The sequence below is a fragment of the Quercus lobata genome, chromosome 7 (assembly GCF_001633185.2).
Source record: "Quercus lobata isolate SW786 chromosome 7, ValleyOak3.0 Primary Assembly, whole genome shotgun sequence".
Classification (NCBI taxonomy): domain Eukaryota; kingdom Viridiplantae; phylum Streptophyta; class Magnoliopsida; order Fagales; family Fagaceae; genus Quercus; species Quercus lobata.
The window spans coordinates 21,063,075-21,080,199 of record NC_044910.1 but is presented as its reverse complement, the minus strand read 5'-3'; the positions used below and the strand labels follow the sequence as shown (position 1 = coordinate 21,080,199).

At 32.7% G+C, this 17,125-nt stretch overlaps 1 protein-coding gene across 1 annotated transcript; it reads left to right on the top strand.

The window, feature by feature from the left end:
• The first annotated feature begins 12,090 nt into the window (after positions 1-12,090).
• LOC115954078 (remorin 4.1-like) lies at positions 12,091-14,672 on the top strand. The gene is made up of 2 exons (XM_031071938.1): positions 12,091-12,939; positions 14,071-14,672. The coding sequence occupies exons 1-2, from the start codon at positions 12,319-12,321 to the stop codon at positions 14,260-14,262; spliced, it is 813 nt and encodes a 270-aa protein (XP_030927798.1). The 5' UTR covers positions 12,091-12,318; the 3' UTR covers positions 14,263-14,672.
• Positions 14,673-17,125: the final 2,453 nt, after the last annotated feature.

Sequence of the window (17,125 nt, the reverse complement as noted above, 5' to 3'; positions counted from 1 at the left end):
CCCCATAGGTTTGAGTCCGAGGACCATGCAATACCTTGGTTCTGTACAAAACTTGATTTTGATAAGTAGTTGGTTTCCCCATAGGTTTGAGTCCGAGGACCATGCAATACCTTGATTTTGTCCAAAACTTGATAGATATTGATAAGTAGTTGGTTTCCCCATAGGTTTGAGTCCGAGAACCATGCAATACCTTGGTTCTGTCCAAAACTTGATTTTGATAAGTAGTTGGTTTCCCCATAGGTTTGAGTCCGAAACCATGCAATACCTTGGTTCTGTCCAAAACTTGATAGATATTGATAAGTAGTTGGTTTCCCCATAGGTTTGAGTCGAGACCATGCAATACCTTGGTTCTGTCCAAAACTTGATTTTGATAAGTAGTTGGTTTCCCCATAGGTTTGAGGACCATGCAATACCTTGGTTCTGTCCTTGGGTTTGAGTCCGAGACCATGCAATACCTTGGTTCTGTCCAAAACTTGATTTTGATAAGTAGTTGGTTTCCCCATAGGTTTGAGTCCGAGGACCATGCAATACCTTGGTTCTGTACAAAACTTGATTTTGATAAGTAATTGGTTTCCCCATAGGTTTGAGTCCGAGGACCATGCAATACCTTGATTTTGTCCAAAACTTGATAGATATTGATAAGTAGTTGGTTTCCCCATAGGTTTGAGTCCGAGAACCATGCAATACCTTGGTTCTGTCCAAAACTTGATTTTGATAAGTAGTTGGTTTCCCCATAGGTTTGAGTCCGAAAATCATGCAATACCTTGGTTCTGTCCAAAACTTGATAGATATTGATAAGTAGTTGGTTTCCCCATAGGTTTGAGTCGAGACCATGCAATACCTTGGTTCTGTCCAAAACTTGATTTTGATAAGTAGTTGGTTTCCCCATAGGTTTGAGTCCGAGGACCATGCAATACCTTGGTTCTGTCCAAAACTTGATTTTGATAAGTAGTTGGTTTCCCCATAGGTTTGAGTCCGAGGACCATGCAATACCTTGGTTCTGTCCAAAACTTGATTTTGATAAGTAGTTGGTTTCCCCATAGGTTTGAGTCCGAGGACCATGCAATACCTTGGTTCTGTCCAAAACTTGATTTTGATAAATAGTTGGTTTCCCCATAGGTTTGAGTCCGAGGACCATGCAATACCTTGGTTCTGTCCAAAACATGATTTTGATAAGTAGTTGGTTTCCCCATAGGTTTGAGTCCGAGGACCATGCAATACCTTGATTCTGTCCAAAACTTGATTTTGATAAGTAGTTGGTTTCCCCATAGGTTTGAGTCCGAGGACCATGCAATACCTTGGTTCTGTCCAAAACTTGATTTTGATAAGTAGTTGGTTTCCCCATAGGTTTGAGTCCGAGGACCATGCAATACCTTGGTTCTGTCCAAAACTTGATATTGATAAGTAGTTGGGGGAATTAACCCCTCGACTATGGCATGAGACCTTGGTTTTAGGGGAATTAGCTCCTCGGCCAAGCCCTTAGAACCATCCGTGCGGCTGACGCTACGAAGCGTAGCCCCTAGTAAAGAAACACAGCCCCTAGTGGAACTTTACGCTAGAACACTACAACCGGCTGTTAGAAATGACAAGGGGACTGTCTCGACCTACCGCCTGTGCCAACACATAAGCCTTTCCCATAGACGGCGCCAATTGTGAGGACACGATTGGTAACGACCCGTAACAGTGTTGGGTTCGTACGTAAAAAGGCCCAAACAATATCATTTATAGAGCGTGGGTTTGAAAGGCTAGGCCTTGGTCACAAGACAGTGGGTTTTTCGTGGCGGGCATACGTAATTAAAATCGTGTTCGCCCTAGGAGCCTTTCTTCTGGAGGCGGGTTGGGAGGCTCTGGATTTTGGCCATTTTTTCCCAGCCCCTCTCTTGGTGCATTAACCTTTACATTATATAGCCCTTCTTGGTTGATCTTAGCCCTCCACTTGTTGGTCAGGCAGGTGCCTACTTCTGTACCCGTCCCATCAGCTGTCCCTCCTTACTTTCTGTTAGTTGCGACGATCGAAGTCGCCCTGCCCAGGCGTCTTTTCTCATTAACATGGTCAGGACACTGGCTAGTGCATTTAATGCGGAGGGGACGTGTTTACCTTGAACCAATTTTGCACCGTACCTCCACGTGGGCCCCATTCTACTCGCATCCCCTTCAGGGGGCTGTTTGGGGATAGCCTTCATTGAGACGTTGCTCTTCCCCTTGAAGTCCTGGAATGCCGAGGATAGGGACGTCCTCAGTTGTTCCCCTTGACACCTCGGCCTTTCATCATTCGTCCTTGGCACACACCTTCCTCGGCATGAGCCCTGAGCCCTAATAGAACGTGGGCCGGATCATAAGTTCCTCGGCCCCACAAAAGTTATTTGAGAATTTTTTTTAATATATAAAAAAACTGTGTATCCGAAACACAATTTCCCTTAAAAAGTTAAAATAATGACATTTTAAATGAAATTGAGTTTTGAAAACATGATCACAAATATTGAAATTATGTTTTGAAAACACAATTTTAAGAAAAAAAATCTAAATCTTCAATTACTTTTAAAATAGTATAAACATAAATAATAATTATTAATATGATATATATATTTTTTATAGAGTTTATTAATATGATTTTTTTTTTCAAAATAACCCGTAATCAACAGCCTCTAAGGGTCCGTTTGGATACAGTTACAAAAAGAAAATTGAAACTGAAAATTGAAAAATATTGTAGTAAAATAATTTTTAATTATGTGAATAGTACCGTAGGACCTATTTTTAATAAAAAAAATTACGAAAAAGTGAGGTTTGTGGATCTCGTGAATAGTGCACGAAACCCACTGATGTGGCTGAAAATTGTTTGACAAGTCAAATATTGCGGCTACTATTCATGAACAATGCATGAATAGTAACCGTAACAATAAAATTTGTCCCTAAAATACGTGAAAAAAAATAAAAATAAAAATGCCAAAAGCATATGTTTTCAGCCAAATCCAAACGTCCACTTAGAACATTTGAGAAAAATGCTTTATTTAATTATTTTGTATAAGTGGGTGGGTAAGCCAACGGGAGAAAGGACTGACAATTTAAACGACAAAAGGTCCACACAGTTCATTTTCTATTTTCAAATATTTTTTAGTACCTAAAGACACAAACAAAACATGAATTACCTTTTGTAACAAAATGACATGCAGAGGGCTCAAATTTGCAAAATTGTGGACTAGAAATGTGATTTTTATTTTTTTTCGTGGCATTGTATTGTATATTAGGTTATGTTTGTTTCGACAAAATATATTTAAAAAAAAAAAAAAACATTTCAAATCTTTAGTTTAATTCTTGAAAATGCTATAGAAAAACATTTTCAAGTATCTAGTTGCATTCTTAAAAATCATATAGGAAACATATTTTATATTACTTTCCCATATTTTCTTATTTCCCAAACACATGTATAATAATAATAATAATAAAAATAAAAAATGTGACCAGCAATCGGTGGTAGCAGGCTAGTGACTAGTGGCCAGAGGCTGATGACGTCAGTGGCAAGTGGGGGTGGCACTACAAAAAACTCTTCCTACACCAGCATTTTTTTCCCAGTGCTTTTCAAAACCGTTGTTGTAGGAGACCTATAGCAGAACTTTTAGAAACTGCTAGTATAGATTGACCTATTATGGCAGTTTAAAGCCGGCGCTTTTTAAACCGTTGCTATAGGTGTCTTACAGTTGTGGTTTTCAAAACTGTTGGTATAGTTTGACTTATTACGGCATTTTAAAACCGCTGTTAATTACGACAATAAATAAAAGTGTAAAACATTTTACGCTCAAAGTGCTTCTATTTAACGGTCAACCGAAATTTATTTTCAGTTTAACTAACAATTTCAGTCACCGCAAACACCCACAAATGCAAAAATAATTTTCAAAAATCAATTTCTATTAAAACAAATGCAACCTTAACTAGTGAATTGCACCAAGTAAACTCTTTTTTTTTCTTTTTCTTTTTTTTTTAAAATCAACATATAGACAACGTTTGACAACAAACTTTGTTGTAGCCTAGCTAAGATTACAATTACACTTTTTAAAACAAATCATATACTATATAATAAAAGTTGGGCTTAAACGCTGTGGTTACACCAAGTGCCTTCATTAAATTGCAGAAATTTTATTAAATTTTTAAAGAACTAAAAAAGAATAGTATACTACCAGGACTTTAATTCATTCTTATCATTAAATAAAATTAGATTAAAATTATTTTTTTATTTGTTGGGATATATTTCTTAAATTAAGGGATAATATTTAACATACAAAAATTAAATTTAGATATTTTTTTTTTATTTGTTAGGATATATTTCTTAAATTAGGGGATAATATTTAACATACAAAAATTTAATTTAGATAATATTTATCATCTAAATTTTCAAAATTTTAATATTATTAAATTAATATTATTTTATCAGAATATCAAGATACAAAACTTGATTATTAAGGGATAAGCATAATCCAAATTCTTTAAGAGATGATTAATATAAATCTATCCCAAGAAACAGTATATATCTCCAATAATTTGATAATCTCTATCTCTTCCAAAAAAAAATTATATCTCCATTAATTTGATAATTTCTACGTTGATGACATAAAAAATATATATATATATATATATATATATCAAATTTCCATAGAATTAATAGATTAATTTTAACAATTTTCTTATTTGATTTTTATGTTACATCAAATTATCAAGATGTTCTACACATGTATTCTTGAATTATCAACTTTAATTTTAATTTATAATATTATCAAGATTATATTAATTTTATATTTACCAATTGTTTAGTACGTTTTTTTTAAATAATTATCAATTTAAAATTCAATTTGGAATTATCAATTTAATTTAGTTTTAGGAAGAAATCTTACCCTTTATTTTAGTGAGATAATTATTTACACTTGATAATTTTTTCTTTTATCTTTATTGAATCTATTAAATATATAATTATTTATAAATTATTTTACAAGCTTTTTCATAAAACCATGAAATGCACGAGACATAAATGTATACATATTATTTGGATAAATATGACAAATCAAGTAATGAAAGAAATTAGTATTTGATTTACAATTATAATAGTTGTGATTATCTAAAATGTTATCAACAAAGCCTAAAATCAATAGAATAGAATTATTTAATGATAGAATTTAAATAAAAAAGAGAGATAAAAAAACGTAAAAGAAAAAAAAGATCGAATTTGCCTTTTTTTTCATATGTTTCTTTAAAAAATATAAAAGGAAAAAAAGATAGAACTTGCATTTTTTTTCCTACATTTTTTTTTTTTTTTATGGATAAATTTGCATCTTATGTCATCTTTTTCCTAATAATAAAGTAAAAAAAAAAAAAAAAAAGATTTGAGTTTCACCTAAAATACTTCTTTTTGTTCATATCATCTTCTTCACAACCTAAAATTCCCACTATTTATACACACAGTTTTTTGGTGTTTCATTATTTCTACTACATACTTACAATTATTTGCTATATTCTTCCTTTCCATTCTATGTAAGTCTATCTTTACTTAACTCCCTTTTTTTTTTTTTTTCTTTTTTTCTTTTTTTTTTTAGTTCAAAATTTGGATATTTTTTCATTAATGAATTGAGGTTTTGGCTTAATTTTGTTTTCAATTGTTTCAATTATTGAATTCATTATTTTTTCATATGTAATATTAATATTTGTGTTTTTTTTATTATAAAAAAATAATATATGTTTTCTTAAAGGCTAAAACAAAATACGATTACAAACATTACTTTAAGTTAGGGTGCTATATTTATTTATTAGTAAGTTAGAATGTTACATTAAGTTAGAGTATTATATTTTTATTTATTAATTTAGAATGTTACATATGGATACATATGTTGATTTAGGGTTGATATAACTTATAACCATTTGAATGAAATTAACACTAAAACAAATGATTTAAATATCAAAATAAGAACTACAAATTGTGGGGCCAAAGAATTTGTGATCCCGACCCACTTTTCATTAGGTCCCAAGGCCCACGCTGAGGAGAGGTGTTGCTGAGGACATGTAACGAGAGTCCAAATGGCTTAGAGATATAGCCGAAGATGATCCTGTCCTCGGCGTCCCAAAACCTAGAAGGAAGGAATGGCACGCCATCAAAGGCGGCCCCCAGAGCGCTCCCAGAAGAAAGGGCGAGTACATTGTAGGAGCAGTTCAAGGAAAACTGTCACATTCGTATTGAATGCGCCAACAAACGTCCTGGCCGCCTTAATGGGGAAATGACCCCTAAACAGTGTGGCGACAAAGAACAAGGGAAAGACTGCCATTACTGCAATTAAGTACTCTGTGCCTGACAGAGCCATGCTCTTCAACTTTTACAACCACCCCCAACCCCTTTGGGTATGGGCTGATAAGACAAGTATCCGCCCTATAAAGCTAAACCTACACGTGGATGTTCGAGTGAGGGGAAAAGCTAGTATAAAAGGAAAATGATGTATCGTCTCTAGGTGGGGAGGGGACCTAACACAAAAGGGGTAATAAGAACATTAACCTCCTCGGATGAGGGCCAAGAACCAGAGCCACTCAGGCCGTGCCGAGGAGAACGTTTTTTTGGATACGCTCAGTTCATCCCTGTGCGATCATCACGAACACCATGATTAACGACTGTCCGTTCACCAAAACCTAGCCTCTTAGCCCACTCTCTACAAATTTATTGTTTGGGGCTTTAATGTTCGAACCCAATACCAATTTGGGGATCGTTACAAATTGAGTCCTTACACAAATCAAATTTCTTTTAAGTGAATAAGTACAATTTATTTTTTAATCTTAAATATTGAATTAATTCTTTTTTCATTTTATTTGTTATTAAATTTAATATTATTATCAAAATATTTTTGATTAAACCGTGCATTGCATGAGCATAATACTAGTTTAATGTAAATTTTGACAAATTCATCGTTAGATAATATTTTCTCCTATATTCTCCATATTTGCAAAATTTATTGAAAATAAAAAATCAATAGCTATGTCATAAATCAAATATTTAAATTTCAAATTTTTTAAGTCTAAAACTATGCATAAAAAATAAATTTATAGATCTAATAATAAATAAAATTCAATTTTATGCATAGTTTTAGATTAAAAAAACTATTGAACTTTAAGACTTATCTTGATTGATCTTGGTGCATAAATTTCGTGTAAAGTATTTTATCATGCGCATTTGGAGGATTATCTTATTTATCTTTAGACTTCGTTTAATTCCTAAAAAATCAGTTAGTTAAAATACAAAAAAGAGATGAGAGAAAGAAGAGATTGGAACTCTTGCTACATGAAATATGGGACAATACCACTCAATCACAAAGCTCTTGCCAAATACAATGTTACGATATTGTTGATTATTAAGACCTACACACTTTGTTTTGTTGATTGTTTGTTTTGCTTGCTGCTTTTGTTAATGGAATGAATAAAATACTTATTATCCATTAGAAGGAAAGAAACTAATATGTCATTGTTCATGATGTATGTTATCTATTATCATCTCCAACCACACCCATCATTAGGTCATTGTCAAACACCCAAGTTCCACTTAAGTCCAGCACACCTGTTACAAACTAATTTGTCACCTAATGTTAGCCACTTATCACTCTCCACCTTCACATCTGACACATCCATTACATCATAAGATGGCTCCGAATAATACTCCAAATGCCCCCAATTGATTGGACTCTACTATCCTATAAATTTTAAAATAAGATATTGGAGCATTTTTTTTTTATTATAAAAAGCTATTGGATTATTGTTGTGGTAGATAAACAAAAAATATATATAGACCAAGTTTCCTTGCAAACTTTGTAATCAAGAATAGAAAGCTTATTATTAATTAAAGTGATTGTATATTATCATATTAAGTTAGTTATGTGTATTGTACATGTATATGTCATTTTCATTGTAACTTTGACCAAATTTGTAACTAAATTTTGTCTAAAAATATTAAATTAAATTATTAAAAAATAATATTATGTTAATAATATTTTTACAATAAATTATAAATGACAAATTATTAATAAGTAAAAAAATAATATTATATCAGATTTAATAAAACTACCTTATCAAATTATTATTTTTAAAATCCATAATGCATTACAGAAAAGCATACTAGCTAGGGGTACATATCTTTTCCTATGTGTCCCTTTAAGAAAGACACTAGATTCTTATAATATTAGGGGTACATTATATATTAATTTATCACGTGAGACGTGAGCATCTTGAAAACCTAAACAAATGACTTAGTGATACCGTACACGTGGCATCAAACTGATGGTACTGCATGGGAGGAAGCTTACGTAGCTTTTCTAGTGGGACCATCACCGCTAGATTTCGCCACGTGTAGTTAAAACAGGAAAACTGATTGCTACTGTGCGACGCGTGTGCAGTTAAGTGACTGGTCCACACGCTGTGCCTAACAGTAGTGGGCTCCACCAAAAATCATTTGGCCGACACTTGAAAAAAATATTTAGAATGGAAAATAAGAATTTTGCATTGCTGCCTTTCAATCTTACCCTATTTTAACTTTCAGCTCAAAATTTTCTGCATTTCTTGATATGCCCAATATACTTTCTGATTCTCTTACACCCCACTTTTGTTTTATTAATTTGGGAAACTCACCTTGAATGATTTGTTTTAGTTTGATATGCACATGAAACAAAAAAAAAAAAAAAGGAAATAAATAAATAGTAAAATTCTCATTTTTCTAAACATGTTTATCAGATTCAACTTTAGTTTATAATTGAGAGCTAAAGGCACCTTTTGGCTAATTAAATCTTGATGTTTAGTATACCACTCAAGAAGAATTCGTTTATTTTTCTGTCGAAAAATATTTACAATTGAAATATTTTTTACAAAAAATTGCTTGCTTTTTGGTGTTAGATTATGTTTCTAAAAATACAATAGAAAACATATTTTTGAAATTTGCCTCATCCAAAATATCAAAAAAAAAAAAAAAGATTCTATGTATTCTTTTATGTAGATATTAAATAAAACTTAATTCACCACTTTAAAATATTAATGCAGAATAATCGAACCAACCTAAAAATAAGAACATTTCAAATAATTTATTGAAGATTACACTAATAAAGACAATTAAAATAAGAGCATGAAAATTTAAAAAGGAAAAATAAAAATATGAACTAAGCTTACTCCTTGACATGCATAATACAAAACTTGAAACCTTAAAAAAAGAAATAAGGAAAAAAAAAAAAAAAAAGAACACTTGAAATTTGTTTTTTTTTTTTTTTTTTTTGGGGGGGGGGGGGGTAATTCTTAGAGTTTTAAGAAATATATTATAGGTTCAAGGTTAATTTGGTCATATTATAGGCTTAGGGATACTTTGGTCCTTTTAGCGTTTTGAGGATATTTTGGTCATTTTGAAGATTTCATGGGTATTAAATTCTTAGGGTATTTTTTCATTTTAGAGACTTTCAAAATTATTTTGGTCATTTTAAAGATTTTAGGGTATTTTAGACATTTTGAGGCTAGGGCTTTTTGATCATTTTTATGATTTTTGGAATATTTCTATCAATTTAGGGATTTCTAGTTATTCTAGTCTTTTTAGAAGTTTTGAGGATATTGTAACCGTTTTGAATGTTCGAGTGGCCTTTGGAGGTTTCGAAAGTATTTTAATAATTTTAAAAATTTTAGTGATATTTTATCATTTTGGAGGATTATGTTCTATTGAGGTTGAAATTGTTTTACTGCCCTAAAGAAGGTGCTTTTTAATGAAAAAAATAATAATTTCATTTTCATTAAGTGTTTCAGCTATTCCATACACCTAAAAATAAACAAATCATTTTTCATAAAAAATTTTATGGCGAAACTAAGATGATCTTAGTGCTTGTTTGTAACAAAGATAATGACAAATCTACGACTCTAATGACCTCCTCTCCCCCTTCCTCATCCCTCAATCCAAATGGACTCTTAAGGAGAATAGTAATCTTGGATGATTTTGTCTAAGTGTTATTCGAATTGATGGGAAGAATTGATTTAGAGTATTTTTGTATTGATTTCTCACGAAAATTAAATGGTTAAAATAGAGGTTTAACCTTGAATGTTAATTGATTGAATAGATAAGAGTTTTTTTTTTTTTTTTTTTTTTTTTATATAAAATTTTTAGTCTTATTTAGGGTTGTAGTAATGGATTGATGATGTGGAAATATTATAACATTTATTTTAAAAGAAATGTGGAGATTTTAAGAGCTCTATTTTGTAGAGTACCTTAGGAACTCTAAAGGATTTCAATCCTAGTAGCTTAGAGGGCATATAAGAAATGGGCTTGGAGTGTGAGCTTGCAAGCCCATGAGCTTGTGATGGATGTGTTTTTTAGGGAAGTTGAATGAACAAGTGATTCATGGAACTGTTGAAGAAACACATGCACCCAAAATCTCATGATTCATTTACTTTTGGTTTAATCATAATTAGTGCTAATTATTTTGAATCCTAAAATATAGAAGATAGAGAAGATATATATCACTCCCCTTGCAATGACAAACCAAATCAAATCTAGTCAACAAATAGCTTTATTTGGAAGAAAAAGAAACCAACTCAATTTTTCATAAATTTCACTATCTAGTCCTATTAATACTTGTTGTTTCAAAAAAAAATTTCCTGCCATCTAAAGGTTCTTGTAGAATTTATAGGTTGATATTGAAGCCCATCAATTCTAACACTCCCCTTCACGTATGGACCGAAACTACTTGTAATACATGAGACCCAAAACATGAGATTTTAAATCGGAGGTAGAATAGAGGAGATAAGGATCAAACTCAAGATCTCATACTCTGATACCATGTTAAATTATCAATTCTCCCAAAATTTTAAACTATCGAGATATAGTAAATTTAATCATTTAACCACACAATTCTAATAGTTTTTAATAACTAACCCTCTTTTACGAAATTCTCTAGTTTCATTAATTTCAAGCATAGATAGAACTATTGTTTCTTTCATTTAGCAAATCCAACATTGAATATTACTTATAATTAATTAGTTTGCTCTCATCATGTCTGTTTATTATATTAATTTAAGCATGACCAATAATAAATTGGTGATTATTATCATGCTCCCCTTGCTAATGTGAATAGGGGACTTGACGTCTAACATTAACCTGAATTCAAGGGCTCGCTAACAACTTAAAAAAACGAAAAACGAAAATCAACAATGACATTTTGCCTCGTCTTTGGGATAGGATCCTAAGATTTGGACATTCACTTTTCAAAAACATACTATCCTAAAAGGATGCAAGAAAGGAGTAAGATATTTGAATCACTATTTTCAGACCTGGACCGAATTGGAAGGTTGGACCGTGAAAACCGGGAACCAAATTGAAATCCGGTTTTTTAAGTATAGAGAACCGGTCATATGTGGCAATTCCGTGAACTCCTAAAATCGGGGTTGGACCGCACAGTTCATGCAAAACCGGTGGCAAGAACCGTGCAGTCCAACCCCTTAGCAATTTTTATTTTTTATTTATTTTTATATAAAAACAACTTAACACAATTTTATTCTACTTAATTAAATTATCCATCTCTTACAAGGGATAGAAAAAATTATAATTAAAATCCTTCAAAGATATTCAACTTTACTTCAAAAATTAATCAAAAATTTTAATGTTTTCATGGTTATTATTTTATTTTATTAACTTTCTTATTTAATTATTAAATATATGTTTGAAAATCATTATATTTCCCTCACATATATAAATATATTAGTCAATTTTGCTAGTTTTATAAATTTAATATCTATATTTATGCTTTAATTAATTATTAAATTAATTATGATATCATCACGGTTCGATTTCAAAAATCTTGAATATCTCCCTTTTACGGTTCAATGAACGGTCCGGGTTTCAAAACCATGATTTGAATACAATTATTGGTGCATTTATAGAAGAAAGATGGGTATCTCCCCAATGACAAGGGTGAAAATCAATATAGGTTCTACATAACATGGGTAGTTGAAGAAAAAAGGAAAAAAGACGTAATTGAAGAAAAAAGGAAAAAAGACAAGGACTTTAAAATAAATAAATAAAAGATTATGCTGGAAAGATGTTTCTTTTTCTTTTCTTTTTCCTCCTTTGCATTCCATCCCTAGGCTTATCAGGATTATTAACAATTTTGCGTTAACTTAAACCTTTATTATGTGTGGCCAATATTTCTCTCTCAAGTTCTGGAGACAAGAAGACAATAGACTATGCTTAAATCCTTGACTTCTCTTCCATCAATCAAGTTTTTGCTTCCCCGCCATCTTATTCCCTCACAAGTCACAACCCATACATACTAAAATTCTGCTATGCTGAATGATCAGAGGGCAAGCACCAGCCATGGGCAAGACAATCAGGACGAAGATGAACAAATCAGGGACATCCACGCCCTGACCCCACCTCAACCCCCACCTGTGAATCGTGGCCGTCGCAGAGAAGCTTGGGAAACAAGTAGCCATAGATCATCTTTGTCCGTGGCTAGTGACGGTGCTCTGAGTGAAAACTTCACAAGCATGAGTCGGGAATTCAGTGCCTTAGTGGTTGCAGGTTCAACTTTTGACCATACCAGTAACAATGAGACTGAAGGCACAATTAATGGAAACAACTTGAGAAGGATTGGAGAGGAGGACATGCTAGAGGAAGAGAATAACCCATTGGCTATTGTGCCTGATAATAATCCATTGGACCCGCCTGTTGCATCTCCTAGACGTGGTGCTACAGCAATCGGAGGTGGCTCTTCAACAACAAGTAATCAAACTGAGATTTCTGTGCAAAGAGTGAAGAAAGAGGAGGTGGACTCGAAGATTTCGGCATGGCAGAACGCGAAGGTTGCAAAGATTAACAATCGGTTTAAGAGAGAGGATGCTGTTATTAACGGGTGGGAAAGTGAGCAGGTTCAAAAAGCAACATCATGGATGAAAAAAGTTGAGGTACGTAAAATTTCACTTTCACTCTCGTGTATGTTGATTTGTCCATTTTGTTTAGACCTCCCAAATAATAAAAGAGGAAAGTTTTGTCTATTAAATTGTTGATCTAGCTATCTTTTCTGCAAGTAAATTCAGAGGGATCATGATGCATCATAGGACTAGAAGGAAAAGTTTGTCCATGTAAAATTTCCAAATCTTGATGCTTGAGCATGCAGTTAAAATATTTTTCACCTTGTTAAAGACTTGAGACCAATACTAGTAGACCAAAGTTACTGGCTTTAGGGTCCCTACAGTGACTAGCTAGCTAGTGAGTTATGAGTAACGATGTCTGTGTGCTTATATAAAAAAGTTGAATTTCTCATATATATTTTTTTTCCTTACCGGAAACCGTTCAAAGAAGTACTAATTTTTTTCTTTTTTTGAATCACTTATAGTTTTCAACTGGTACATTTTTGGGGCATTAGACATAGCCAACAGCCCCTTTGAGTTCTTTCTAGTTACCCTAATCTCATGGCATCGTAAATTATACCCTAAATTTGTTGGCTCAGCTTCCCAGGACTTTGTCATCAAATAATGCTTTACCAACGATTATACAGGGAAGTCTTAAAAAATAATTTTAAAAAACGGAAAGAAAGAAAGAAAGAAAGAAGAATAATCCATTCATTTTTAGTTGGAAGCCAAAAACTTATTAAAAAAAAAAAATTGTATTCTGCACTTCCTAAGACAGTCATTTTGATGGACTTGATGATTGTGGAATAAAAAAAAAATTCTCTCTCTCTCTAATAATTGAAGTTAATTATGTTTGTTATATAAAAAATGAATATTTATTAATTAGTCAAGTCAAGCTCCAGGTTTTTTTTTTTTAATTTATTTATTTTAGGAATGACTTGTGTTTAGTGGTCAGTTGTCACTGGACACGTTAGGATATGAACACGTGTCTAAGAATAGATACGTGTCCGCGTCGCAATGTGTCCTGTGGCATTGGCCATTGGACACAAGCTCCTTCCTTTTGGATATATCTTGATCGCCAGGTCTACTAGAACTATAAGTTGATATCCTACGTTTCCTTTTTCAAGCACTATCTAAGGTAGTATTTCTTACAATAAACAATAATATTTTTACATTGTTGTGTAGAGGAAACTAGAGGAGAAAAGAGCTAGAGCTCTGGAAAAGATGCAGAATGATGTGGCAAAAGCACGAAGAAAAGCAGAAGAGAAAAGGGCATCGGCGGAGGCTAAGAGAGGAACAAAAGCGGCCAGGGTTCTTGAAGTAGCCAACCTGATGAGAGCTGTCGGAAGAGCTCCTGTAAAACGGTCCTTCTTCTGAGATCATTACCGTTAGTTACCCTTGCTTTCCAAACCAATTTGGGCATAATAAATGCCCCACAATTATTAGGGACCCTTCACCTTTTGAGCAATAGGGTATCCTATATGAGATGGGGCAGTGATTTGGCACCGAAAAAGTGAAGAAATCTATAATTTTTTTGGGTATTTTACTTTTTGAGTGGTTGAAGTGTGTTAGAACTTAGAAATACCTATTCCCAAAAAACACCAAAAAGAAAAAGTGCGTTAGTGATGGTGATGAACAAACTTTTTTGGTCATGTACAGTAATGTAATATTGCTTCTTTTTCATGGCAGCTATAAAGAGATGAAGCTTAATTAGCATGTACTTATATATGACTACAACATTCCAGTTTGCTACTGATTGAATGGACTTTTGCTTGCATATTTCTTCCCGAAGATGGAGCTATATATGTAAGCGGTTGAAAAACTAGCTCTGGGTAGTTTGAAATATATTAATTAAGGAACGATGGTAGGTGATAGGAGCTCTTGCTGAAGCTAAGAATAACTTTGATCTTGCGCATTAAGAGCACGGTATTGCATTGGGCAGCAGTAAATACTCTGAAGTTTAAGAGACTGTTTGGTAGTGTATTTTGAACAATAGTTTTCAGTATTTAAATAATATAATATGTATTTTCACATACTTTTTCATTCTTACGTATTTCTAAAAAATATAAACAACGTTACTAGAATAACATTACCAAACAAACTCTAAGTTAATAAAGGAAGTAAGAGAGTTTAAAAATTGTAGTTGTAAGAGAATGTATGCACATCCCTTCTTGAGGAAGGGGGTGTATTTATAAAAGGCACATGTTGAACCAAAAATCATCATGGTCCTTTTTCTTTACTTTCAGTTGGATGGGACAAGCTTATATATGCTTGCTCTATTAGTTTGAGATTCACATCAGGTGCAATACCTAATCAATGGCTGAGATTGAAAGATTGAAAAAGCAACTTTCAATCTCAGCCATTAAATAAAATATATTTAAAAAGAGTAAAAAGGTTAAAGTTAAAAAGTTAAAAAAGTTAAAAAAATTGTGAGGGAAGTGGAGGTATTGCACTAGGTGCAATACCTAGGGTATTGCACCTAATGTGAATCCATTAGTTCGAGTGCCTTCCCGGATTGATTGGGAAACCCATTGAGGGGCAAACCACTTCACATTTAATGCTGAAGGAGGGCCTATGGAGAGATTGGTGGCGATTTTGACTGCTGTAACAGTTGGAGCAGCTTTCTAGGCTTCTAAGCCCGCGGCATGCCATCCTATGTACGGTATTTTTATAAATGTCATTCTCCCATGGAAAATTACTAGAATACCCTCTGATTGTAAACTAGCTACCCATAATATATATAGTGCTTCGTTTGATCCTACATGTCAAAGGAGCGCAATCCTAGAAGGCGTTTGGATATGGATGAAAATGCCCTTGTGTCTGCGTTTTTTTTTTTTTTTTTTCAGCGCCTCTTGCACTGTTCATGAAAAATGAATATTGCATTTAGACAAATGCACAGTATTTTTATTAATGAATAGTAATTGGAAAATATTTTTTTTATTGTTTTCAGTTTTCAGTAAAATAAGCAATATCCAAACACACCCCTAATGTCAAACTAATTTTTCTTACAAGTTTAACCAAATATAATATTTTCTTTATTCTTTTTTCTAAATATAGAATTTGATCAATATTGTAGTTATTAGAATGATTCTTAAATGATTAAATTCATCATCTCCTAACAACATAAACTCCTACCCCACTCTCTACCTTACTCTATAATAGATAAAGGAACCATTATCATAGTAAACTATGGAGACTAACTTTTGAGAAAATTTCATCATCTACCTTTCCTTTTTTATATCAGTCAATTTTGCTTTTCGCCATCTCATTATTACTTTCTCTCTCTCTCTCCAATATGAAACTAATCTAAGCATGCCAAGTGCCTTGTTAGTTTAAGACTTAATTATGTCAGAGATGATTTGTGAAGGTTCTAAATAGAGAAAGTTAGCCCAAACACCCCCTTGAGTTCTTTTGAGTGTAATAAAATGGGGAGATTCAAGCCCTAAATTCAATATTCATTGAATAGAGGCTACTGATGCATCACAAGAATAAACCCAAAATGCTAGACAACAAAAGTTCAAACAACAGATGATATATCATAAAACAGTGATAATTGATCTAGAATTAAAATTTTCTCCCCCTGCTCCCGTTAGGCCCCAAACTTGCAGTAATCCACCATTTTAGTGCAGAAGAATCTAATGAATTCCCATATTTGAAGGTGCAGTTGAAAATCTTTATTTTTATCAACCCAAAGAATTTAAATTTTGACAACTTTGTTCCAGGCGCAAGATCCAAGCTTCTGCCACTAATTTTGAAATCAATATATAATTTCTGGTAATGATCGTGAATAAGATTATCTATGTTAATGGCATAAAAAGAGAAAGAACTACAAAGCTTGATTAAAATAAAAAGGAATCACCGAAAGCCGTCAGAAGTGGATTATTTGTCATAAGCAGTAAAATGCACATTTATTTTACGTTTTACAAAGAACTAGGACCATGAGTCCGTTATTCACTAGTGACTGGTGTTAACAATGTCCCACGTTTGGGAATTAAGAAAAAGGATTGACACAGAAATGGATCCTACATATCAAATTTTATTGTCTAGTAGTCAAAGGTAAGGCCAAAAAAGAAGATATTCCAAGATCTATCGTCCGGGCCTGCTATTCTTTTATCGAAGCAAGTGATCAAGACCATGCTGTTGCTGCTTAGACTTTCTATTCTTTTGCTTTTGTCTTCTTTTTATTATTTATTTTTTCCTCTTTTGGTGCTGCTCTCTATCTCCTAACCCCATTTTCAAT

What these genes read in the sequence shown, in the direction of transcription:
- LOC115954078 (XM_031071938.1), top strand. Translation starts at nt 12,319, where the DNA reads ATGCTGAATGATCAGAGGGCAAGCACCAGCCATGGGCAAGACAATCAG. An exon ending in CATGGATGAAAAAAGTTGAG is followed by an intron (nt 12,940 to 14,070) that starts GTACGTAAAATT and finishes ATTGTTGTGTAG; the next exon opens with AGGAAACTAGAGGAGAAAAG.